Here is a 24642-nt window from a genome sequence, read left to right on the forward strand (position 1 = left end):
TTTTTCCAATATGAACTATGCCTATATGTCCGACTTCGTCATCGTTCAATTCATCCCTTGTGTTTAAAATTTGCGGATAGGCCGATGGTAAGCTTGTTTTTATGCTGGCAACAAAACCAGAACGGTTCGCGAACGTTATTCTTTATTCTAAATGCCATGGCGATAAAGAGAAAGAAGTCAGAAAAGGAATTTACCTTAGACTAGGCTATACCAGAGCCCGTCTACTGACATTCTCTGGCTATATAACCTACTGAAATAGGTTAAGTGTGCGCGCAGTTTTTATTAAGTCGGAGTGGCAAGTGCTGCGCATAGTTGCAGTGGAATGTGGCTGCCCAGGGCATTATAAAAATTCTCACTCTTAGACCTACTCATATACGGCGGTGAAATGGCGTATTTAGCTGTCTACATTCGAATCTGGGGGAGAAATCGTCGGACATCCATGACATCCATGATTATTTTGTTATTCAGCACCCCTGGTCAAAAATATGTTCCTGCGAGCCTGGAAGTAGGCTAGGCTATGATTTGAATGTAGACTGTTGTCAAATTTGGCAAATACAAAACGGGACAAACAATATGGTTCATGCTCTCTCATGCTGTTTCATTCGTTCTGAAAAGGAGGGAGAATGAAACATTAAGCACGTTCCACTTTTGCATAAATAATTCCTGAACAGTTTTGGTCAGGGCTGATAATGCAACTGTATTTGACAAAGCAACGATATAGGCTATTTGCTAGTGACAAAATATGAGCTTTCAGTGTGATAAGATCTCTTTGTAGATTACATTTAATTAAAACGTGTTTCATCTGTTCTGGCTATCCCGCTATTTGGATCTTACTGTATCTCAAAATGAACAAAATCTCAACACTAAATGAATGATGATCCGTAATTGTCATCAGATAGCCTAGTCATATAGGTAGACATAAGATGAAACAATTAATTTGATAATATTTTCCATCTTTGCAGAGGAAAAGTTTTGTGTAAAGGGAATTAAAGGCCTGTCTCATATAGACGCCTGTGCAGTTTGGCGATTTGGGAAAATAAAAGCCTGGGCTATTATTTGGAGTTTTACGGTACATCACTTTGTATAGGCAATATGTAAGACAATGTACATCACTTTGTATAGACAACATATGTAAGACAATGTACATCACTTTGTATAGACAACATATAGGCTAAGACAATGTACATCACTTTGACAGTAACAGTCAAAAGTATAGGTTGTGATGTAAAGTTCATATAAATAAAATCAAAATGAAATTACAAGCAGAGCTTTCAGGCATTGTCTCATTTGAAATCACTTTCTCTCTATCTATATTCTCATCCACCACCCCACTATCCCAGCTTTGGTCTCATCCCCTTCACACGTTCCTCTCTGCAGAACATCAGAGGAACAGAGCATTTGTTTATTGTGCAAACTCGACTCCAGCCTCCATGTTAAGTAATAACAATCAGTGACGTCAAAAGCCTCCGGTCTGATCTCGATGAGAGGGAGGGAGCCAAAGGGAGAGGGACAGAGAGAGAGAGAGAGGGAGAGAGAGAGAGAGAAAGAGAGAGGGAGAGAGAGAGAGAGAGAGAGAGAGAGAGAGAGGAGACTTGGCAGCAGGGCAGAGATAAACTACGGGGTTTACTAACTCCTGCCCTGTAAGGTTTGTGTGTGAGTGGCACTATAAGGAGACACCTCAATCAGAGAAAAGCCTGGTGCTCGGTAATGTTTTCCAATAAATTAGCTGACCTTTCTCCACCCTTTGCTTTTCCCTTCTTTCTCTTGCTACTGGCAGAAACAGAAATATCACAGATCATTATAGGCAAGGACATGTATAAGCACATTTATCCTTGTCCCCTGATAAGAACTGCAGTAAGCAGACAAGAATCCTTCACCAGTCAGCAAGAGTACAGAGGTATACCTTGGCAATAAGAATACGAAACCTACATTTTCATTGCGTACCATGCTGAGGTAGGGCCATTGTTGCTACACAGCGAGTGGCAAAGACAGTGTGAGGTATTATGGGATACAGAGGAGGCATAAACACTCACGTAGAAGGCCGTCTTAACCTCTCGCAATCATATAACATGAAAGCACAATTGCCTTGAGAGCTAATAAGGATTAAACGTCTTAAATTGCATCCCATCACGAGAAGAGGCCATAGCAAAGAGTGAAAGATATTAAGATTAAAGGTAAAACAATATACCTCTTTTAATGTCATTACGGTCACCTGCAACATTCACAGCACCATCAAAACAAGGTGAGGATTCACGATAAAAAAAAAAAAATGGTGTAAGACCCAGAGAGACATTTGGCTTTTTTTGATCATCACCACTGATCAGCTAATCAGTGTTCATCAGCTGCCTATAGTGGGAATTAAATACTTTCACAGACAAAATGTGCAGGGTCGTGCTGTACACACACCCCCGCCCCTTGATCCACCTGAAAGAGCAGACACCCAAGATGTAATGGACCAATTCCATAGACAGAACACTGTCCAGGAATGTGCATGGACAGATTCTTTTGGGTTGTTTGCTGTCTAAATAACTCAGAATGCCTGGCCAGCACTGTTTAGATCAGTGCTATTGTGAGTCATGCTTGAACTCCATGCAAGTCCAATTGTGTCCTCCACACTGTTTTAGGCCCTGACTAGAAAACATCCCACTCAGTGGATTCCTTTGTGCGTTCACAATTCACTGTAACATGTGATTCAAATGGCTTGTGAATGATGTTCAACTCAACACTGCTCCAAAGCTAGTCAAGTTTTTTTTCTTCTCTCATTTGGTTGAAGACCCCTGATGTAAAATTATAAATCTGTTTAACCAGTCTACATGATGGCCGCATGATAAGTGGTCCACAAACCTGCTTAACAAAGCATATGGAAAATATGTCAGACTTGGACGTTTCTGGCTTGAGGGTAGGCCTATGTGACCTAATGTATCTCTTTAAAATTCAAAACCCATTCAACTGAAATATGACATATAATATGACATCAGCACCCTGGATACGGACAAACCATTCAGGGAGAGCTCCTGCCCTGTTCCGAGCCAATCAGCATTCGGGTTTTTTCCTCACACGACCACTGACAAGATGTAACTCCACCTAGGTTCCCTCTGCCTACCCTGCTTCTCAAGGAAACGAATCCCGAGTTCCCGTTGGTTGCTCTGACACACCTACCAAACTGCTTCGTTAAGCACCGAAATGTTTACTTGCCTGGCTTTTCTAAGCGTTCTGGTCTTTTCTGAATGCAAATATGTTTGGTTGCTTTGAGCAGAACTGTGGATCGCTGACTGTATTTAAGAGATCGACGCTCGATTAGAAGCGTTATAAACTGCCCTATTGCAATTAGGCTGCTTAAGGCTATAGATAGTCAAATAAAATAAAACAGCATGTCTCGGTCCTATTCATAAGCAAACCCCTAGGTTGAATGCAAAGTCTAACTTTGCCAGATCTATGAATAGATCACTGACTGTATGGAAAGAGTTGATGGGTTTAAATACCTTGAATCGCTTTTACGCATGAACAGTCTGTTCGGAACAGAGAGCAAACAAATTAGGTTTTTATGACCAGAGATGGCTGAAATAATTACATTAAAAGCTAGGTCTCCTGTAGTGGATTCTGTTTTGGGAGATATGGTGATGGAACTAGGTAATGTGTGACGCAAATGTTCTGTATAGGCGTGACTTCGTCTCACATAATCGTATGCCATTGACAGATAGTGCCAAGAGACCAATCGGACGTGGACGTCTTTGCCACATGGGCGGGTTTAGTTAGTTTAAATCACCAATAAAAAACCTAGACGCTGTCTTCGTATTGTTTTGACCTCTGAAACCGCATCACCGCCTACCTCGTGTCCGTGGCGGAGGAAACCTATAAATACAGGGTAAGCTTCATGGTACAGACTGAAGTTGTAAAAACAGCCAGGTGTAGAGAAGCAAGACCTTGCCTGTCGAAAGGTGAAAACGAAAAATTGCTTAAAAAAGAAACTTAAGCAAGATAATCTAGCTATAAACAGCTACACATAGGCTACTGGAACATTTTTTATGATACATGTGAAGAAAATATTTATATCCACTCTCCTATTTGCACTAACGGTACTTTAGAACTACTGAGCATCTTTTTTTTATCGTGAAAGTAAGTATGTCCTTCTATTTCTTCGTCTTTAATAGCTAAGTGAAATGCTGAGTTCTTGCATTTGATAATTGATCACCATTTTGATTAGAAACGCAATAGTTCCAGTCGTTAATCATCTTGCCATATTAAATCCCAGCCAAGTTACTGCGTCAGTCATTGTTAGACTGTATTATAATAGGGAGGGGTAAGCGTGACAATATATATCTATATGAAGGCAATCTATATGAAGGCTGGTTTGCAGCCTGGTCATTTGAGCCCTATAATGTTGATTGTTGAGGCTTTTAAGTTCTTGTTTGATATTATGACATGACATGTCCTTATCGTTGCAATAGGCTATCCCATTTAAAATCGCAGGAGTTAGATGTTCTTTAAATAACGCGTTTAAATCATCTGTCGAAGGAAGGTTATCTAACTCAGCATGTTTGCTTCTGTCAGTGTTTTTTCTTGTGTGAATTAACTGGATTTGTGTTGGAGCTCTGTAGGAATAAACCCTGTTTTGTCTTGTAGTTACACCCAAATCGTTGCATGCATACAAACAATGTGTTACTTGCCGAGAAGAATTTCTTTGCCCAATTACATTAGTTGTTTACTGTGAATTCATACGTCTCCATGTAGCATAAAGCGGGTTCTACTTTGTGAACAGATAACTTCATTCGATCGGAACAACCAAGTCCGTGTGGTGCCACCACTTCGAATAGGTTATGCATTGCATTGTAAGGGTTTAGAGCGAGGAAGGCTAGTTATTATGTAACACGAGATCAGCTCTGCGAGTCCCTCTGCTGCCTACCTCAGACGATGAACCGCACACAGACTCGTAGGGCTTTTTACATATATCTAAAAACAAAATACACGTTTTGCATCTGTTTGCCCTGTGAAAAACACATTGGTAACTTTAACGTTTAGGATGCGTTGATTGTTTTCTGTAGCCTTTTTGTCTTGCAAGGAGGTTGAGCTATCTAACGTTATTCAGAGCAAGTGGTGTCAGCAGGTGGACGTCCTTTATCCGTTGTATGACAGAATGCAATCAGATTTTTGTACTTTTATTCTGTTTTTTTCTCCATTGATCTACAATTTAAAATGTCAGTTCACTCGAACTCTTCAGCCATTTCAAGCGTCAGAGTAAGGACTGGTGTGTGACCAAATGGTGACGTTGTATAGCAAGAGTAGACTTAGCCTACTTGCATAAAACCACGGTTGTGTTTATGGCAATTGCATAAAACCACGTTTGTTCTTGTCGCTACCTCTAGGACCCATAATTCACACTTTATGGCATCTCACTAATTTACTTTTCCTCTCTCTCTCTCTCTTAAAGGGCCAGAATCACTCATCTGTGAACGAAGACATTTCCTCTGCAATCAGCACTTTGTTTTGAAATTTTGCAAAGTTTTTGTTTCCCTTTTTGTTACGCTGCCAGCTTTCAGGAGACCGTGCAACCTTGGGAGACTTTGACAATACTGCTGACCTGCCAACCTCAAAATCAACGGAAGTACTTTTTTTTTCCAAGGAAAAGAATAATTTACACTTGGGCAATTCAGCAGCTATGCAGCTTGAAATCCAAGTAGCACTCAATTTTATAATTTCTTATCTATACAACAAGCTGCCAAGACGACGTGTGAATATCTTCGGCGAGGAGCTTGAACGTCAGTTGAAGCAGAAGTACGAGGGACACTGGTATCCAGACAAGCCATACAAAGGGTCCGGCTTCCGATGCATACACGTCGGGGAGAAGGTGGACCCTGTGGTGGAGCAAGCTGCCAAAGAGAGCGGGTTGGACATTGAGGACGTCCGCAACAACCTGCCTCAGGACCTCAGTGTGTGGATCGACCCCTTCGAGGTATCCTATCAGATCGGGGAGAAGGGGCCCGTCAAGGTGCTCTACGTGGACGATAGCAATGACAACGGGCTCGAGTTGGACAAGGAGATCAAGAACAGTTTCAACCCTGAGGCCCAGGTGTTCATGCCCATTAGCGAGCCTCCATCTGGGGCTTCCCCCACATCCAGCTCCCCCTCCCCTCCCTTCGGCCAGTCGGCCTCGGTCAGCCCCACCTTCATGCCACGCTCCACGCAGCCTTTAACCTTCACCACTGCCACCTTTGCCGCCACCAAGTTCGGCTCCACCAAAATGAAGAGCAGTGGCCGCAACAACAACAATGGCAGTGGCGGTGGTGCCGGCGGTAGCGGGAAGGTGGCCCGTACCTCCCCCACCAACCTGGGCCTGAATGTGAACAGCCTCCTGAAGCAGAAAGCCATCTCCACGTCCATGCACTCGCTCTACGGCCTCGGCCTGGGCGCGCCGCAGCCTCCACAGCAGCAGCACCCCAAGCCCTCCGCCCTCTCCCCCAACGCCAAGGAGTTTGTGTTCCCCAGCCTGCAGGGCCAGGGCAGCCCGGGCGCCGTGTTCCCCGGGGACGGCCCACTCGGCCTGGGTCCTCTCCCGTACAGCAATGCCTTTGACGTTTTCGCGGCCTATGGGGGCCTCAACGAGAAGTCCCTCATGGATGGCTTGAATTTCAGCTTGAACAACATGCAGTATTCTAACCAGCAATTCCAGCCAGTTATGGCCAACTAGGAAAATAAAAATGGGAAAAATTGTGAACGACCAGAAATGTGAGTTGGAAAACGCACATTTGGGGAAGAAAAAGAGAAACAAAAATGTGGGAAAATGGATAAAGCTACATGTCAACTGTAAAGTCCCAGTGTACCAGTCCAAGCGCATGAGCCCAAGGGTGATGTACTATTTGCCCCCTTGAGTTTATTTTCTGTTTTTGTTATTTTTATTTTTATTTTTTTACGATGGAAAAAGCTTGTAGTACAACATGTTCAAGCTTGGTTACCTAAACTCAATACATTTTTATTTCTTTCTTTTGCCAACCAAGCACAAAATTATTTTTATGGACTGTTTTACGGTATCTATAAAGAAGAAAAAAAAAACACTTGTCATGGCCTCTTACAGTATTTAAGACATAGCTGGACAGCCAATTTTTTTTGTCAAAGGATTGGCATCAATAAGTGGGATTTCCTGGTCTTTTTTCTAATTGTATAATTTAATTTAGTACAGAGTTTGTAAAATATCAGAGTATATATATTGTTTCTACGACATGGTATTGCATTTATATCTTTTTACTACTCCAGTGATCTGTGACGGCTGCCTCAGCTTTACGTTCTCTCTTTTTTTATTGAAATTGTAAAATGAATCCATCTTTAAAAACATCGAAGATTGTGTACAGAATATTCCGTAGTGGTGAAAAATTTAAGAATATTTGCTTTTTTTGAAAAAAAGAAGAAAACATAAGAGTTGTATTTTCTGTTTAAGAGTTTAAAGATTTTTGCTATATTATGGACAAAATGTAATCGTATATTAATTTTGTACCTACATTGTGCAATACTTGATAAAAACAAACAGTATAACAAAGTATTTGGAGTCGGTGTCTTACATGTTGAGAGGGACTGATAGTTTATTAAGTTTGTATTAAAATGCTTGAAAATATGTTGTCTTAATCTTCTCATTTTTTTACATTGCTACTTGAGTGGTATGAGCAGCATAGCAGCTGCTCTTCACCTCTCTGCAGTGATGTGCCATTTTTCTCAAAAATTACCTTTTTAAACCAAACTTCTAGGAAAAATGATACAAAATGCAAAATCGTGGGAAGAGCTAAAGCCCAGTAATGGGTACTTGTTCATGAAGCTCCCATTAGTGTTTACAAATGACACAGTGAACACACTGGCCTCTCATTCATTTGTTTTTTTGTTTTTGTCTAAAGGGGAAACATAAGTAATGTCTATATGTTTACTTTATTTGATTGAGTGTTTTTTCCCCTCGCTATAGTAAAGCACTCATGCACTCCTCATAATGCAGGAGTAAAAGCAAGTGGCTGATCTGGAGTGGCACATTGTGACTGCCTGCTAGGGCTCATTTGTCTCTGGCTAATGGTGGAGGTGTCCTTGTGCAGGGCTCAGCAGTGAGGATGTGGGAGCAAATGGTCATGGGGATGTCTTTCAGGGATTAACGCCGTTCTCTGCTGCCTAATCTGTTTTGGATTCACTCGAGCGGTTCTGGTTTCAGTTGGGATGTCACGACGAGGCCTGGGATTTGATGAGTGGGCTGGGGGGGGGGGGGGAGGGGTGAGGGGTGAGGTGAGTGAGTGAGTGTCGCTGTGCACTGGTCATGGCCCTTAGTGAGTGATACAGCCTTCTGGGCTCTTTTCCCCCTTTTCTCTTGGCTGCTAAAACAGGTGGAGTTGGCTGTGTAAATGAGCAGACAAGGTGTTTGGTAAATGTCAAGCATCTTGGCAAAAAGCATTTAATGGCAGCATTCAAGCAGGATATTTTTAGCCTCTGATTAAGTTGATTGAGCAATGACATCTGGGGGAGAAGTGACTTCACAGATGAGTTAACTCGCCAACACACTTCCTTTTGCATCCACGTTGTGTTTGTGCCAAGCAGAGTGGCCCACCGCCCCTTGGGGTGTCTTAATTAGACATGGCTAAAAGCTTCTGTCTGCTTTGAGAGGGAAAACAATGTGTTTTAGCACCAAACAAGGAACACTCGTCCAGTGCTAGACAGTCAGAGTAATATTTGTGTTTTTTGATAGACTGTTGGCGTCTGTTCGCAGTGTCCTTCACAGGACAAGTCGTGCGATGATGTCAGTTCTGTGCAACAGCCTCTATTTTTAAACGGCTAATTTCTGTGCCTACAATACGTCTTTATTTCATCAGTCTTCATCATGGTCAAAATCACTGGGGTCTGTGCATGTTTTATTAACTAGCTGATGATTTTGGCTGCTGGGGCCAAAGGAAATGAGAGGACTGATCCAGTGAGATGTCCTTAAAAGGGTACTTAACTAGAATCCAATATCTCATGCCACAACCAGATTTAAGCCCTATATGTCTGCAGTGAGCCATATGACATGAAGTGTCAGTGCAATGCACAGAGACACTTGTTTTGCCCACAAGCAGCTGAAATATATAAGCTCTGCTTCGTCTGAGTGTTTCCATCTGTTGATGTTCTTTTTCATATTCAAGTGCGAGTGGGTTAGTGGTGAAGGTGTCACACCTTGGTAACCTCAGTGGAGCCTTTTTAAGGGCAAAGCTGTGCATGTAGAATGTCCTGTCCACTGTAATTCAACGCTTGGCCTGAGGCATTCAACACTGAGGTCAAACCAGCAGACAACAGAAACATGTTTTAGGAAGGACTCTCTCTCTGTGCTTGTCAGGAGGATAGGAGGATAGACTGTGTTTTGGAAACAGCGAGGGGGTGTACTGTTCAACCTACTACCATTATTCATGGTTGCTTTGTATTTTTGCTCCTCTTATCTCTCTCTCTCTCTCTCTCTCCTTAACACACACACGCACACACACACACACATTCTCACGTGCACCTAGAGAAGAGCTGAAAGCGTGCCAAAAACAGGAAGACAGCAGTGTGAGCTGCAGTGTTGTTACGCTAGCCTGGCTCCAGGCTCTCATCCCCTCCTCCACTCCTCACCAATGGGATCAACCCACAGTACACATGCCTCTCTAGCTAATCCACTAAGAGGTACCACCCAAGATGGCAAATTCTCTCTCTCTCACTATGATTTGATTAATGACTTTATGGAGCTTTATGTTTGGGGGGGGGGGTTGTTGAAGTGGGTGGTCAGCCATATCAGAAGCCGTCTGAAGCATGCACTCTCTCACCAACCAACACCCCCCCCCCCCCCCCCCCTCCATAGATATACAGTAGCACGCTGGCTCATGATACGACAGCAGGGTAGGCATGTAGAATTGTAGGCTCTCTATAGTGAACTCTATCAGAGCCATTCTCCAGAGATTCTCTACAGAGCTGGACACCCCTGGAATCCCAACTAACCCCCCGGCTCCTCACAGCCATCCACCCTCGCTAGGCGAGTAGGCAGTGGGCCAGCAAGACAGTCTCATCATCATCATCATCGCTGCTCCTGCATCTCACTGAAGTGAATAAGCAAATGTCACGTCACGTCACGCCATGCCACGCTCACTCGCCTGTCAGCCCCCAGCACAATGGCCGATCTGCAACGGAGGGACCACGGAACAGGAGGAGGGTGACACTTACTTGTTTCTCACGGCAAGTTCCCCTGCCAGCGCCATAGTAACCGCTATTGGTGCTTCGGAGAGGCAGGGAAGTGTTGAGGGGGTTGGACTGTTTGAATTGGCCTGCTGTATTATTTTTCCACCTCAAGGAAATATCTGCATGCCTTTCAAGAGCTACTCTGACATTTCAGGCTGTTATGATGTTGTGCAAGGAAGTCAGTGTACGGGATGAAATCGTTTGTCATGAGCGTTGAGTTATTGTCCTTAGACCAGGAGAGCTGAACTGGTAACAGCCCTGTGTAAATTATTTGGGTGTTATCACTGAGGGGCCTGATCCTAAATCATTATAACCAGCCTGATGCTTCATAAACATAGGCCTTGATCTATTTCAAAAGAGTCCTGTTCTGCTTATATCCTTCTAATGCCACATAAGCTAGTGCAGAAAATAGAGATGGCCAGACCTCGAGAGATGTAGGATACACCGAACTTGCAAGCGGGATATTCTTCCTACAGGCAGTAGGGGCGGGCGAGAGAGTCTTCTCCCGGTAATGAGTCATTTAACCATATACCGACTTACGAAGATGACTAATTAACACAAAAACATTGCCTGGTGGCCCTTTAAACAGCCTGTTCCCTGTGATTTATCATTTTGTTTTTAGATTTAGAGGCTCTTGGAGGCTCTTGGAGGTGCTTTTCATGCACTAACTTTTCAGCTTAGAACATGATTAGACAAGGCTGTGGAGAGATGCCCTCTGGTTGTAAGAGACCTTCTCCAACAAACTCTTGAAAAACCGGTCAGGTCTGGGAATGGGAAGACAACCAGGCTTCTTCTCAGACCCACCACTTCGGTGGCTAAACCACTTGCTGGCTAAAAAACAGCCTCTCTCACTACATCACTACTTCATTCCTGCAAGGCAGGTTGTGAAGACACTCCCCCCCCCCCCATCTCCCCATCTTGAGCCACACATCTCACCGTCTTTAAAATCAAGCCCCCAAAATGTAGCACTGTAGTTTTCAGAACCTTTAAAGCCTTGCTGGCTAAACACCAGCCTCCATTGCGGCTTCATTCCTGGAAGGCTGGCTGTGAAAACACTCCCCACCCCACACTTCTCCACCTCACTCCACACGTCTCACCTCCTCTTACCCCTGATCCTCTCTATTACAAACCCGAGAGGATTCATATTGTGGGTCGCGCCTCAGTGCACTGGATATATTACATCAAAAACCTGAGCAATAAGAAAGAAAAAACTGTGAATCCTTTAAGATGCAGACCATTTCAATAATTTAAAAGAGTGTGTGTGTGTGTGTGTGTGTGTGTGTGTGTTTGTGTGTGTGTGTGTGTGTGCACACGCATTGGACAGAAGTGTCCGCTTCGCCTCCCCCAGGGCCTTCACTGTAATAAGGCAGCAAGTGAACGAAGGTGGCTCGAGTACCCAGAATCCCACGCAAGTCAGGCTTGGGTCCAGATTGCAGGATGACTCACTGTTTAACATTTGCATAAAGCACAAAACAGCATTTCAAGCCTCCACTTTACTCTCATGAAGAGCCTGTCCGCCCAGCGCTGATGTGTTTACTCTGGTGGTGATGATGTGAAAAATAAACACATGTTTTGGTCCAGGCAGCACAATACAATATATCTTAATTGCTACACTTGTGTGTAGATGCTAGAAATTGAGGATGCTAGAAATAGACATTGAATTTCAATTTCAATTTAATATCACTTATAGAGCGCCAAAACATTGCACATGTCTCATGGCGCTTTACAGAGTGTTAAACATTGGATATTATACACCACATTTCAAGTGTAAAGGTCTATACACCACATCTCAATACTCCGTAGTATGTTCCAGAGCCCCTGTCCAATGTTAGGCCCCCTGGTGAAGTCTCTATTTACACATTTACATTAGCTGACGTTTTTATCCAAAATCATTTACAAAAAAAAAAGTAAAAAACAATCAAGGTACTGTGTGAGAATCAGGGCCGGATTATCCATAAGGGCCAGTGGGCCTGTGCCCAGGGGCCCCAACCATGGGGGGGGGCACCACATGACACATGCTTTAAAAATATTTTTCATAAATTGTTATATTATTCACTTGAAATTGTTGAAAGACCATACATTATTCGTTTTGTGAACACTGATGTCACAATGATGATAAATGATAAATAAATCAAGATTAGGCTACATGATTAGGCTACACTATCACTCCCCCTCCCCAATCTGTCATGGTTGAGCTGGTCCACAAGTAGGCCTACGTGCAAATGTGTCGTCTTTTAACTGCTACAGAAAATTCATCCAAAATTAACCGACATCAATTGAGTGGATGTGCTAAAAGAAAGTTGAAGAAAAACAAGGATTCTAGACGTTTAGCCACGATTCAAAATGTTGCAGGGATAGAAAGTTTTTTTGTGAGAACATCAGAAGGAATTGCGGTCACTAGCAGCGCTTCTGTGCTGATGAAGCTGAAGCTGAAGCTAACCTTGGAGACGGTAACGCTAGCGGGGGAGATGGCTGATCAGCTGTGCTGATGAAGTTCCCCTATTCTGCATAATGGGAATGTCTTGTGTTTTTTTTTTTTTTTTGGGCTGCTGGCCTGATGTGTAGGCCTACACTGATGTGTATTGATTTGGGCTTTTTGAATTGACAGACATTTTAAATTGAGACATTTTGATATAGTGCTCACTGCTATGCCTAGCCTACATGTATGTAGTTGGATAAGTTTGCATAATGAAAATGCTGGGCTGATGTACTGATGTGTAGGCCTATTGATTTTGACATTTTGTATTGAGTGCTGGGTAACACTCCATAATAAATAGCATAGTAATTACCTAACCCTTTGTTAATTGTTACTAACATATCTTATTTGGTACAAGTTAATAGTTTTTTCATCATTAATTAAATATTAGTTGTTTGCATAAAAACTGTATGTTAATGCTTTAGCAAATCTATTAACTAATATTGCATTAATATGTGATTACTAATGAACAGTTATATCTTACATCATTTAAATGTTTAATTGCAAACTACTGTAGAAAAGTTAATGACATATTATTATTTAACTAATTGTTATTAAACTGTGCTTCTGCCTATCCCAATATGAACCACTCCCCATAAGACCCTTACAATAGATAGATAGATACTTTATTGATCCCCAAGGGGAAATTCAAGAAAAAAACATGGAGCTACCTTGACATGTTGCCACTGTTGTCAGCGCCGGAACCGCTTGCAATAAAGTTGGCTAAGCTTAATTAATATATTAGTAATATATTACTATCAGTATGGGGGACCCTTATAATAAAGTTGGTTAAGCTTAATTAATATATTAGTAGTATATAGCTATCAGTGTGGAGCCCCTTATAATAAAGTTGGTTAAGCTTAATTAATATATTAGTAATATATAACTATCAGTATGGGGGACCCTTATAATAAAGTTGGTTAAGCTTTATTAATATATTAGTAATATATACCTATAGTCAGACGGTGAAGGGACTGAGACCAAAACTGGCTTATCACATTTATTCTTTTAGGAAAAGTTAAAACAAAACAACAAGTAGTTGAATGGGCTATATTACATGCATCATTCCTATACCATCACTGTCAGCCCTACTAGCAAGGGAGACATGGAATGTTCAGGTGCACAGAACGACAGTTTATTAATATTCTGAGACTCACTAAACACTCACAGACGTAGACCATACGGAGGTAATGCATAAACATAATGCTAAACTAAATGTACATTAATTTCCTGCTAGACTGAATTGCACTTTCCATGCACACTAAGCTAAACTGCTTAACTACACTGAATGCATGGAAAGTTGCTAGCGGAGTTTACAGCTAGCTAGTCACGTTAGACTCAGTGTATGAACTCGTGGTCATAATGAAAACATTAATAAACGTTCTCTAAGTCGCTAGAATTGCACCCAAATCTTAAAAATACATGTAAAGTAACATAATACAGGTGGTATATCAAAGTTTTCAACTTAAACAAAATTTCAAAGTTACAAAAGTGGGGAGTGCTTTATACAGTCAACCTACCCAATGCAAAGCATACCGCTTCTGATCGGCTATGGCAACAATACAAGGACAAAACGCAGCAGAACTGCAGTATAGCGTTTCTCCAAAGGGGGCTCCAAAACACCAATATCAATAAAGCTGCTCAGCGAAAATCACATACAAACACTAAACTACATTTCTAACTCTATTACACCCCTCCCCTGAATTTCACCAAATCCAAGCAGCAACCAAATAGTACTTCCAAAGGCAAAGAGTACACTACTTTCAAAGACTAGACAGAGAGTCACCAATTACAGGACAGCCAACCACAAAGGTATCCAATAAGGATGAAGTGGAAGAAGAGGAGCGCAAACTCTCACACAACCAACCACTGGCAGTAGGGTGCCGTATGCACCCCACAAGACCATAAAGCCAATATCCATAAATTCCATAAATTCTCAACAAAGCTAATCATAAAAGCTAGATAAATAATGATATGTGGTATAGTGCCCAGGGGCACCACATTGTCTTAATACGGGCCTGGTGAGAATGACATGTTAGTGCAGTAATAAGTATACGCACATAGAACCAAGTGACAGTTCTAAAGGGGGATAGTCTAGTGCTAAGTGCTAGGTTAAGCATGTCCAGTTGTTTGTAGTACTAGGAGAGGAGGTACTCTCTAAAGAGCTGGGTCTTCAGGAGTTTTTGGAAGATTTACTTACCCTGTTCATATAACTAACCAGTAACTTTGGTGAGAAGAAAGGGGTCAAGCACTCTGCCATATTAGGCCAATATTGCTCTGTTTGGCCTGGATCCGGAGCCCAACCCACGACCACATGGCTCTGCAGAATTTCAAGTTTGCCTGTGAAAGAGGCATGCTGGGCGATGATGGTGTACTTGTTGACTCGCGACCTGGAACTGGAAAGAATTTTAATGAAGGTACCACTGGAGGATCTTGCTAACATGGCCGTCATTATGAAACAATGTGACAGATGATAACATAAACATCTGTTTTGAGACTTACAGTGCTGTTAGTTAGTGTCTGTAAAATCTTGGTTTAAGTACCAAAATCAGACATGTTACATAGGTTGTTCAGGGGTTCAGGGACAAGGACTCAAAATATCACCTTGTTGAGTTTAAAAGTTATATTGTGAAAGATTTGTTCAGACAATAATGGAAAAATTGAAATGTGTATTTGGGAGCTTTTTTATTTGTAACTAAAACTAACCACCAAGTTCAGTTAGTGGGTGAGTTTTCTGCCAGATTTAACCAAATTTCTGCTTAATGTTACCTTATTCCAGTGGACAACAGAGTAGCATGTCAACTGACAGGTTGCGTTTAAGAAACGACACCAAATCACTGGTGAAATGTGTAGATGTTGCCAGAGCTGACAACACAATAAAGCAATAAAACAAGACCAGCCATGTAGCGACAATAATGATTTTTTTTTAGGTGATTTGGTGCTTGCTGCTCCACTCTGTTCTACCCTACAGTCATACTGCTGCCAAGCCAACCAGGAACGTTGGCACTCCTGTTAAATCAATCAAAAATTAGAGCTAGATTGATCACAGCAAATATACCTACACTCTTCAAACAAACCAGTGCTATCCATGTATGCTAATATATAGCTAGCCAGACGTCTTCACTTAGCATATAGCTCATGGTAATAAAAAAAAAAGTTTCCTGTGTGGTCTCAGGTGTGGTTTCACCACCCCGCTGACGCTCCATGTCTGGAGGTGTTCCATGTGTTTGGGGCCCGGTCGGGCTTGACTGCTGGGCCGTGTCAAGTGTGTGTGAGAGGAGGGAGAGAGACAGAGAGGGAGGGAGCCACTGGCTACTCCCGAGGCAGATTTGAGTGGGAGAGGAAGGCCAGAGAAGTAGCCGCGTAAATGTGGGTGTGTGGCGTTGCATAACTCCATCAGAAGGGATTGCACTCGTGTCTCACAGCTAAGTGTGTGGTTTTGAGGAGGGTTAAAAGATGCCCCCCCCCCCCTCACAGAAGGGTGGAGGGGCTGTTTTGTACCGAGAAGCTATTCACAAACTATTCACATAGTAAGAGAGAGAGAGAGAGAGGAATGGAGACAAAGCTATCCAAAAACAATTAGTGGGAGTGAAGCAGATAAAAATGTGCAGTTAAATTGAACGACAGTCGCAAAAAGCTCATTAAAAAAAGGCTCCTAAAGTCTTCATGCAGTTCCTTAGGTCTGTCTCTGGCTACGCATAATGTCTGCCAGTGAATTCTCTCTGCTCTCAATGACTCTGAACTCACCATCAGTGCAGCTGACCAGTACAGCCAGGGTGAGTTCACTATAGCCTTCTGTCAGTTCCTCTCTCCATTCAGATATTAAACAGGTGAAGAATGCAAAAATGCATTTAAAGTAAAGAATAAAAACATAACACACCTGCACACAAGCTCACCAGTACAAACAGGGTGAGTTTACTAGTAGCCTCCTGCCAACTCCTGAAACAGTTCACATAGCAAACTATAGGCTACTGTTAGTGCTAGTTATGCTAATTCAGCTATGTAAATAACATTAAGCTACTGTGTAGTGCAAGGCTAATTCTGGCATGTGGCTAAACGGAATAACCCAAAAATAATGTGCATAAACTGAATACAGACCATATAAGGTAAAGCAATCTTATCGATGACAATATTTAATATGAATATTTATTAGATTGCTTATGAGGCTGCAAGCACAAGCTACCTCTCCATACAGATATTAAACAGGAAAGAGGAGGGGGGCAGGGGGCTAAGACAAGGGGGGAGAGGAGTGGCTACCAGAGACTCTCACCAGTGTACCATTGAAATAAAAGAATAAGAGTACACATATATGACATTAACTACATTAACTAGATCTCTTGTGCAATTATATTATTATTAAATAAATATAAGATTTAACCTGTTACACTTACAAGATGCTTTTATTCTTTGTGTATATGGGGGTGGTGGTAGTGTAGTTAAGGTACGGGGTTAGCATGTAACAGCCTAAAAAGTTTTGGGTTCAATTCCACTGTTGTGCCCTTGAGCAAGGCACTTAACCCCAAGTTGCTCCAGGGACAATGGCCCTTGTAATAGAATTGACATGAGTCGCTTTGGATAGAAGCGAATTAATAAATGTAAATGTATATTCACCAGAGGCTAGTCAGCACTCTCAGGCGCCCCACCATCTTCCCTGTGTGCTCCCCAGTGGGACTCTCATTATGGCTGACCAGTCTCAGGACGAGGGTCAACTCTCCAAGGACTCTCAGTACTTCCTTGCGGTCAGGCCAATCTAAGCTGTCTCACGCACACACACCAACCTACAGCTTCTGGTGGAAAGACAGCCTCCCCCATCCACTGCAGGGGGGTTATTCATTAGAAGGTTTTTATTTCCCAGGGCGGCCTCCAGAGTGGTGTGAGAGTGGGGAAGTGTGCGTCAGGTCTTCTGTTACGGCTAAGGAAGAGCACAGAGGCTGTGATCCCTCTTAGCTCAATAAACCCTGTAAAGAGATAGCATAAAAACACTGGGCAGTGCTTCCACAGTCCTAGACTGTTACCTTTTGTTGTTTAATGTGTTTGAGTGTATATGGAACAGCTCATCATTGAGGTGGTGGTGGTGGTTTGCGAGGATATGAGTTTGTTTGCGTGTGTTTGGGTTTGTGAGTGTTTTTGTGAGTGATTGTGTGTCTTTGTGACTACTGTAGTTCTCCTCCTGCTGCCACACACAGCACTCGACAAATAAACGATGTGACTTTTCTGCCCTGCCTCTCAATCGACCCAAACGGAGGTGCAAGCCTGGGATTCATCTGCCATGACAGAGAAGTGCTACTGTTGGCTGCCTGCGTGTGTTTACATCTGGCTGTTTGTTTGTGTTTACGGGTGTGCGGCTGTGCGCGTGTGTGTGTGTACTTTCGTGACTGACTGTGTCACAGCTCTAGATGTGCATGTGTTTGTGTCTGTGTCGGTTTGAATGTTTACATGCTCGAGGTAGAGATTATTTTAGATGGTTCAGGGGGAAATTATTTGTCAGTTGGTGGGTGAGTGTGTGCTAATAGGCTACTGCATATGCGTGTGTGTGAGAGAGCGTGTGTACGTGTGAATGTGTGTGGGTATAAAGGTGCACGTGTCTACCCTGTGTGTGCATATGTGTGTGTGTGTGTGTGCATCTCTCTGTGTATCCGTGTGAGAGGCTTTGAGCGAGTGAGTGAGTGTGTGTGTGTGGGGGGGGGGGGGGGGGGGGGGGATTGCACGACATGTCCATCTTGGGTGCTGGTGGGTTTTTCATTAAGAGCTCGTGTGATTTAGGGTCCCGCTGCACGGCCGCCGCTGCCGACGTCAGCACCAGTGCCCGCCAGCTCCGACCAGGAGGGAGAGAGGGAGCGATAGAGAGAGAGGGAGGGAGGGAGTAAACACAACCTACACAGCTTGAGCACGAGAGAAAAGAACCAGAGGAGGAGGAGAAGGAGGAGGCGGAGGAACACCAAACCACAATTCTGAACTACTTTCTGACCCTAAACCACTTTCACACTCTCCCAGGAGGAGAGAAAAGGAGCTGCCCCCCCACACACACACACACACACACAAACACACACACCACCACCACGGGACTGTTTCTCACTCTATCAGTAAATATTTTTAGTGTGGAAACTGTCTCACAGTATGTGCGTTAGATACAGAATCTCAACAACCTCCCTCTCCACTTCTCCACCTGTGCCACAGAAGGTATGTGATTTATAAAGAAAAAAAAGAATTATACCAAATAGAAATTCTCAAGGGGGGAAAAAATCACCCTCCAGCAGAAGAGAAAAATATCTCAGCAACAGGTCGAGGCCGGTAGAATACCAAACTGTGGAACAGGAGTACGAGCAGAGCTCATGGGGGAGGGCAGAAGTAGGCCAGAAGATTTCAGAGCAGCTCTGGACATCTGGAGCCAGCTAGCTCCTCCAAACAGGAAGGAAGGAGAGCACCAAGCCTGTGCTGCAGAGGGAATGTGTGTAGAGATGGACTTTCTGCACTGTGTGAGAGTCTGTGTCAGTGTGCGTGTGTGTGTAGCCGTTTCCCATAGGCAAGGAAGCATACTCAACGGCCGCCTTTTCAAGGACGCCACGTCATGGAACTCCGCCGAGCACGGTTCCAATGTCAAGAATACTCCGTTCATTCTGAGAATTTTCAAGGATGCATCTGTGGATCCTCAGGTGAACAAAAATACCCACAATCCTCTGCGTTGACATGCATTGGTGCAGCGCACCTACTGAAACAGAAGTGTGCAGTTTAAAGCGGAAGCACTCTGGTGTAACCGTGGTGACGTGCACGTCCACACTAGCTAGTCTGTTCCAAAGTAGACTCGCATGGAATCATTCTATCAAGGAAGCATGCTCGACTTTGAGAAACAGCATGTTAGAGAGTGTGTGTGTGTGTGTGTGTGCAAGTGTGAGTGTGTGTGAGTGCTCTGACTGGGCAGTGGAACAGCAGAGCGGAGAGGCGAGTTGGAGAGTGGCTTTGACTGGGACACAACTCTCATTGTCCCCAACACCTGGCTGCTCGCCCACAACTGTGGCCTGCACAAGAGACGTGCGCAATTTCAGCCTGCTCCATTATTACCCTCCTCCTGTTTCCCTTCTATCTTTCTCTCTCTTCCTCTTTCATTCTCTCTATATCTATCTTTTTCTCCTGCTGTCGCTTCCCTTATGTCTTCTCTTTGCATCCTGCTGTCTCAGTTTTGTTGATTCTCCTTGTTTATTATTATATATTATATATATATATAATATATTATTATATGTTTTGTTGATTCTCCTCATCTGGCTTATTCTCTCTCTCTCTCTTGCTTTAACCGTCTTAACCGTCTCTCTCTCACTCTTTTTAGTTGTTTTCCATCCCCCCTTCTCTCCTCTTGGCCTCCCCTCTTCTCTCTCTCCACCTTTGTCTTTGTCGCTGTCTCCCCATCTCATCTGCATGAGTACAGTCTTGGTTTGTTCCCTCTGCATGCGCGGCGGCCGTTCCCAGCCCCTGGCTGCTGGCGAGCGGGGCGGCCGGCCACAGTAGGCACGCTAATAGCCGGGTTCACAGACAAAAGCCCGGGGTTGTGGAGAGCCAACATGGTGGAAATCACCATTTTCTCCCCAGGCGCAGGAAACCAGTGACACTGATTACAGCTTTTTTGAGCAGGGAGGTGGAGGAAGAGAGGGAGAGAGAGAGAGGAAGGGAATGAGACAGAGGGAGAGGGAGTGAGAGAAGGAGGGAGAGAGAGAGAGAGTGGCCTGCACTGTGCAACACACATAATCAGCACATAGCGACCACTGTGATTTATTCACATCACATGCACGCTTGCTCAGAGAGGACTCTCACTCTCTCTCTCTCTCACTCGCTCTCTTACTCACTCACTCACTTTTCTCTTCTTCGTTTGGCCATCTCTTTCTCTCACAAACGTCTATTTTCTATTTTCCATTGGAGTGTAATACAAACTGCCCGAACCCCATAGTGGACTAGGAGGCCACTATTCTTCAGAGCCCCAAACATGTCTGCCATCACTGCAAGGTTATTCACACAGTTCCACTGGAGATCCTCCCTGTGGTGACACTACACTGTGAAATTTGGAGATTCTGACTCTGTGCAGCTGTATTCAAACGCCTGCTCTTTTGAGAGGACCTCTGAGAAGACCTCTAGCTATTTTGTTTTTCCCCTTGAAGCTTTACTTGGTGAACAATCAAATTTACCCAAGTACTGGTGAAAAGTGATCTCTTCTAATCGTGCTGAACGGAACAAAAACACGCCTTAACTGTACTGAAAGAAGATACGGAACCAAAGCGAATCTAATATAAAGCAGTAGACAAACACAAGTAATGATGAATAAAAGGTTCTCGTCTTTAGTATGGAGTCTGTCTCCAGGCCAGCTGTAATGGTGAGGTGTGGGCAGTGTAAATAAGAGGGAAACGGTGCTGGTCAGACACAGCCTTGTCCTTTGGTTAGCAGCCCAGATCCCCACAGAGAAAGCAGAGTCAGGTGACTTTCTCTCCCCGGCTGATATAACAGCTGCCTGAGAAAGGGACTGTATACAGTTTCCATTCTTTATACAGAGGTCTGTTATATGCACACATACACACACAGACATATACAGAAAAGTATGCACGCTCTCTCTCTCTCTCTTTCTCTCTCTCACACACACACACACACACACACACACACACACACACACAGACACACACAGACACTTAGTTTCCAGGCAACGCACAAGCATGGAGAAGAATACTTGTGCTCTTGTGTCACATACAGTGTGTTGTGGCTCCCAAGTGCTTTGACTTGAGAGGTGAAAGAGACACTTAAAAACACCCATTAGATGTGCTGCATCACTGCCGCCCGGAGTGATCATATTACTGTTTTTCTTTACGGAGCTACACAAAAAGTTAACTCTTTTGTTTTTTGCTTGTTCGTGTCCATTTTGGACCCCAAAACACTACTGTATTTGTAATGCACCTTCCAGGCTCCTGGACACTCATCTCACTCCTGCTTGGGTTCTTGCATACCCTGGTCACTACCTGTTTGAACTAATGCCCTCAGGCGGACATTACAGAGCAATAAAAACACGGACAAACAAACAAAAAAAAATTGTTTCCCAGAACCAGTACCCCTGTGCAGTACAGCACTAAATGCTGCTAAAAGTTGATTTTACATATGAAATGAGAATGCCGCAAAATTTGGAATGTACTGTCTGTGTGTGTGTGTGTGTGTGTATATGTGTGTGTGTGTGTGTGTGTGTGTGTGTGTGGTTGCACGTTTTCCTTTTTTCCCTTTTAGTTGATTTTAGTTTTTAGTTTATAATGTATATTCATTTTAAAGGGTTATTATTTTATTTCAATAGTTATTTTATTGAACTCTCTTTTGCACAGATGAAAGACATGCACTTTCAAATTCCGTTGTACTTGTACAATGACAATAAAGATATAGTCTATATTCTATATTCTAAACAGGACTGATTCTCTCGCATTGTGTTTCTATTTTGAACATTAAAAACCAGCTGCAGTGTTTTTTTTTCTGTCAGGCTTAACAAGCTCAGAACTGTTTCCTTTAATTGATTTTTTCCACACAGTTCAGAGACGCTGGAGACATTGTATATTTCAATTGTCATTTTGCGGAGTAAACAAACTGTCCTTTGCACTGATAACTCCAATCACCGCAGGCACGACTGAAGCCATTCTTAGAGTGGAGTCAGGTGAGGTAGAGAGCATCCCAAGGTTGGTCTGTCCGTTTTGTTTGTACGGTGGTGTTCAGATCTATAGTAAACAAACAAATAAACATTGACTTCAGTATTTAGCAGCCTGCCCTGCATAGTAAATATTTCAGATGTGGTACTGAAACTAGTGTGTCAGGGTCCAGTCACCCCTCACACACCCTTGAGGGGATGACACGCTGGCACCTGATTCGCCCAGGACAGAACCAAACACAGCCTCGGGACACCTGAATGAGCTGACTTCACAACGACACTTTTGGGAACAGAATTACAAGTCAAACAGCGCCAAGGCCCGTCCACTGACACCAGGGCCATTTGGTGTGTGTAACGCAGGGACCTGAGTAATGCATTCCATATGCTCTGGTACAGTGACACCTTCCCTGGAGAGAGAGAGTGAGAGAGAGAAAGAGAGGGAGGGAAAGAGAACATAATGACACCAGATATTGCTGCCCCGCAGCCTCCTGCTATTTTTAGCCAGCGAGAGAATATCCATCCACCATATTTTATATCTGCCGGGAATAAGAATTCTAATGCCATATTTACTCTTGAAGGAGATTACAGAAGGCATGAGGTAGATAGCAAGGCAAGAGAGTAGCTATCTAGCCTCATTTACTGGATCTCTGATATGATAAGGTGGCGAGGCAGCCATGCATTTATGTGGATGAGGTTGAACTTAACCGTGTTCTGCATGCTGGGTTTTGAAAGGTTCCGGTTAGCTTGGTTTCTAACCCCCCCCTTCTCTTCCTGGCAGAAAAGGTGCTACTGCTGCTGCTGCTTTTAACAAGGCCACCCCCCCCCCCCCCATTACTATCAATACCACCACCATCACCCCCACCCACCTGCTGTGTCCTGCTAGAGCTGCTCTGGACGGCCTCCATCAGTGGCAGTGTCCGGTTCTGGTGCTTGGAGGCTGGCCATGCCAGGTCCCCTATAAATAGGAGCCCCCCCCCCCCATACGGATGTTGCTGTCTCTCTCATTTGGACATGGAATGATCCTCTTTACTACTTACACTACACTCTTTATTACTAAATTACATGCAAGTGAAGTTTTGCGTTCCATTCATTTTGTATTGGAGGTAGGCCACAGAGATGTAGATGAGTGAATCGAACGAGTTAATGTTGTCCGCATCGGCCAATCAGATTGATCAGATCTTTGATGGTTTCATTATTTAACTTGCTAAAAACACTAAAAACAACAGTGTGTAGCACTCTTTAACGGAAGGACAGTTCTGAAGGACAAGTGACTAGCATAGCTGTGTATCTAGCTTGCTAGTGTCTAGTGCCGTCTGTTATACTATTTCACATGCCACGGCTCACCCACACAGTGCAGAGAGAGTGTTTCGATTAGCTTACATGTATTACATTAGTCAACACACCCTTTCTGGACAGCCACTGCTACTCATGCCACACCTGGTTCAGAAGTACTTGAATTTCCCCTGGGGATCAATAAAGTATCTATCTATCTATCTATCTATCTAGAAGCTTATTTACAGAGCTTAGTCATCTAGGACCGATTTAATGGGCCATATCAAAGAATGATATATCAAAGAATATATTGAGCTCTGAACTGATCTCTGATGTGAATTACAATATAAAGGTGAAATATAATATACTAATTATATGATAATATAATGATATGATAGGCTATATTACCGACCCCTTACCAAGCATTATGCTACAGAATTTATCTTTATCAGACAACTACTCAGTGTTATACAGAAGCCTTGTAATGAAGAAATAGCTTCCAAACTGCTCATGCAGGCAAAGTGGTTGAAGTACCACTTTCTGGTATTAAAAAAGTGAGCCATTGGCCACTTATTACTTTATTTAATTAAAAGTTACTCATTAATTAGGAGTAGGTGTACAGTCAGTTTAAAATAGACATTGGCTATTCAGGAACAGGACTTGGATGAAGCTATGTTGCCATTAATATGCTATTTCAGTATCACATTATTTCTGGGATAGGGTAAGAGACAAATCTCTCAGAGGCTTCGCTGTTACTTTCTAAAAATGCTCTCACCGTTGGTAGAATATAAGGAAAAGTGCTAAAACTGCCACTACTCTGGAAGCCAAGGATGCAGTGTTCACTTTCTCTCTGCCCTAATTCAAACTTGGCTGGGAGGCTAGAGTGTCTAAGAGAGACTATACCCTCAAGGCTGCTGTAGGCTATACTTTTTTTAGAATGTAAGCTAGCTGTCTTTACGTTCTGATTGCTAACACTAAAATAGATGTCTCTAAAAAATGTCTCCTGAACTCTCTTGGGCCTTGTCATCTGCAGGTACAT

The 24642-nt window shown here is 43.3% G+C and overlaps 1 protein-coding gene and 1 long non-coding RNA gene across 3 annotated transcripts in view; one reads left to right on the forward strand and one right to left on the reverse strand.

Annotated features, from left to right (window-relative positions):
* Positions 1 to 3585, reverse strand: part of LOC143101628 (uncharacterized) — a 42771-nt gene extending 39186 nt beyond the window's left edge. For both annotated transcript variants that reach the window (XR_012982496.1, XR_012982495.1), the window contains exon 1: positions 3483 to 3585. This is a non-coding gene — a long non-coding RNA (uncharacterized LOC143101628). The remainder of the gene's footprint in view (positions 1 to 3482) is intronic.
* A 295-nt stretch (positions 3586 to 3880) lies between these two features.
* Positions 3881 to 7603, forward strand: tob1a (transducer of ERBB2, 1a). Its single transcript, XM_076266528.1, has 2 exons — positions 3881 to 4116; positions 5429 to 7603. The coding sequence occupies exon 2, from the start codon at positions 5657 to 5659 to the stop codon at positions 6683 to 6685; it is 1029 nt and encodes a 342-aa protein (XP_076122643.1). The 5' UTR covers positions 3881 to 4116; positions 5429 to 5656; the 3' UTR covers positions 6686 to 7603.
* Positions 7604 to 24642: the final 17039 nt, after the last annotated feature.

This window comes from Alosa pseudoharengus, unplaced genomic scaffold (genome assembly GCF_046254945.1).
Source record: "Alosa pseudoharengus isolate Yale_2024_CS ecotype anadromous, Long Island Sound unplaced genomic scaffold, YU_APseudo_1.1 YU_APseudo_1.1_scf_4, whole genome shotgun sequence".
Taxonomy (NCBI): Eukaryota; Metazoa; Chordata; class Actinopteri; order Clupeiformes; family Clupeidae; genus Alosa; species Alosa pseudoharengus.

What these genes read in the sequence shown, in the direction of transcription:
- tob1a (XM_076266528.1), top strand. Translation starts at nt 5,657, where the DNA reads ATGCAGCTTGAAATCCAAGTAGCACTCAATTTTATAATTTCTTATCTA.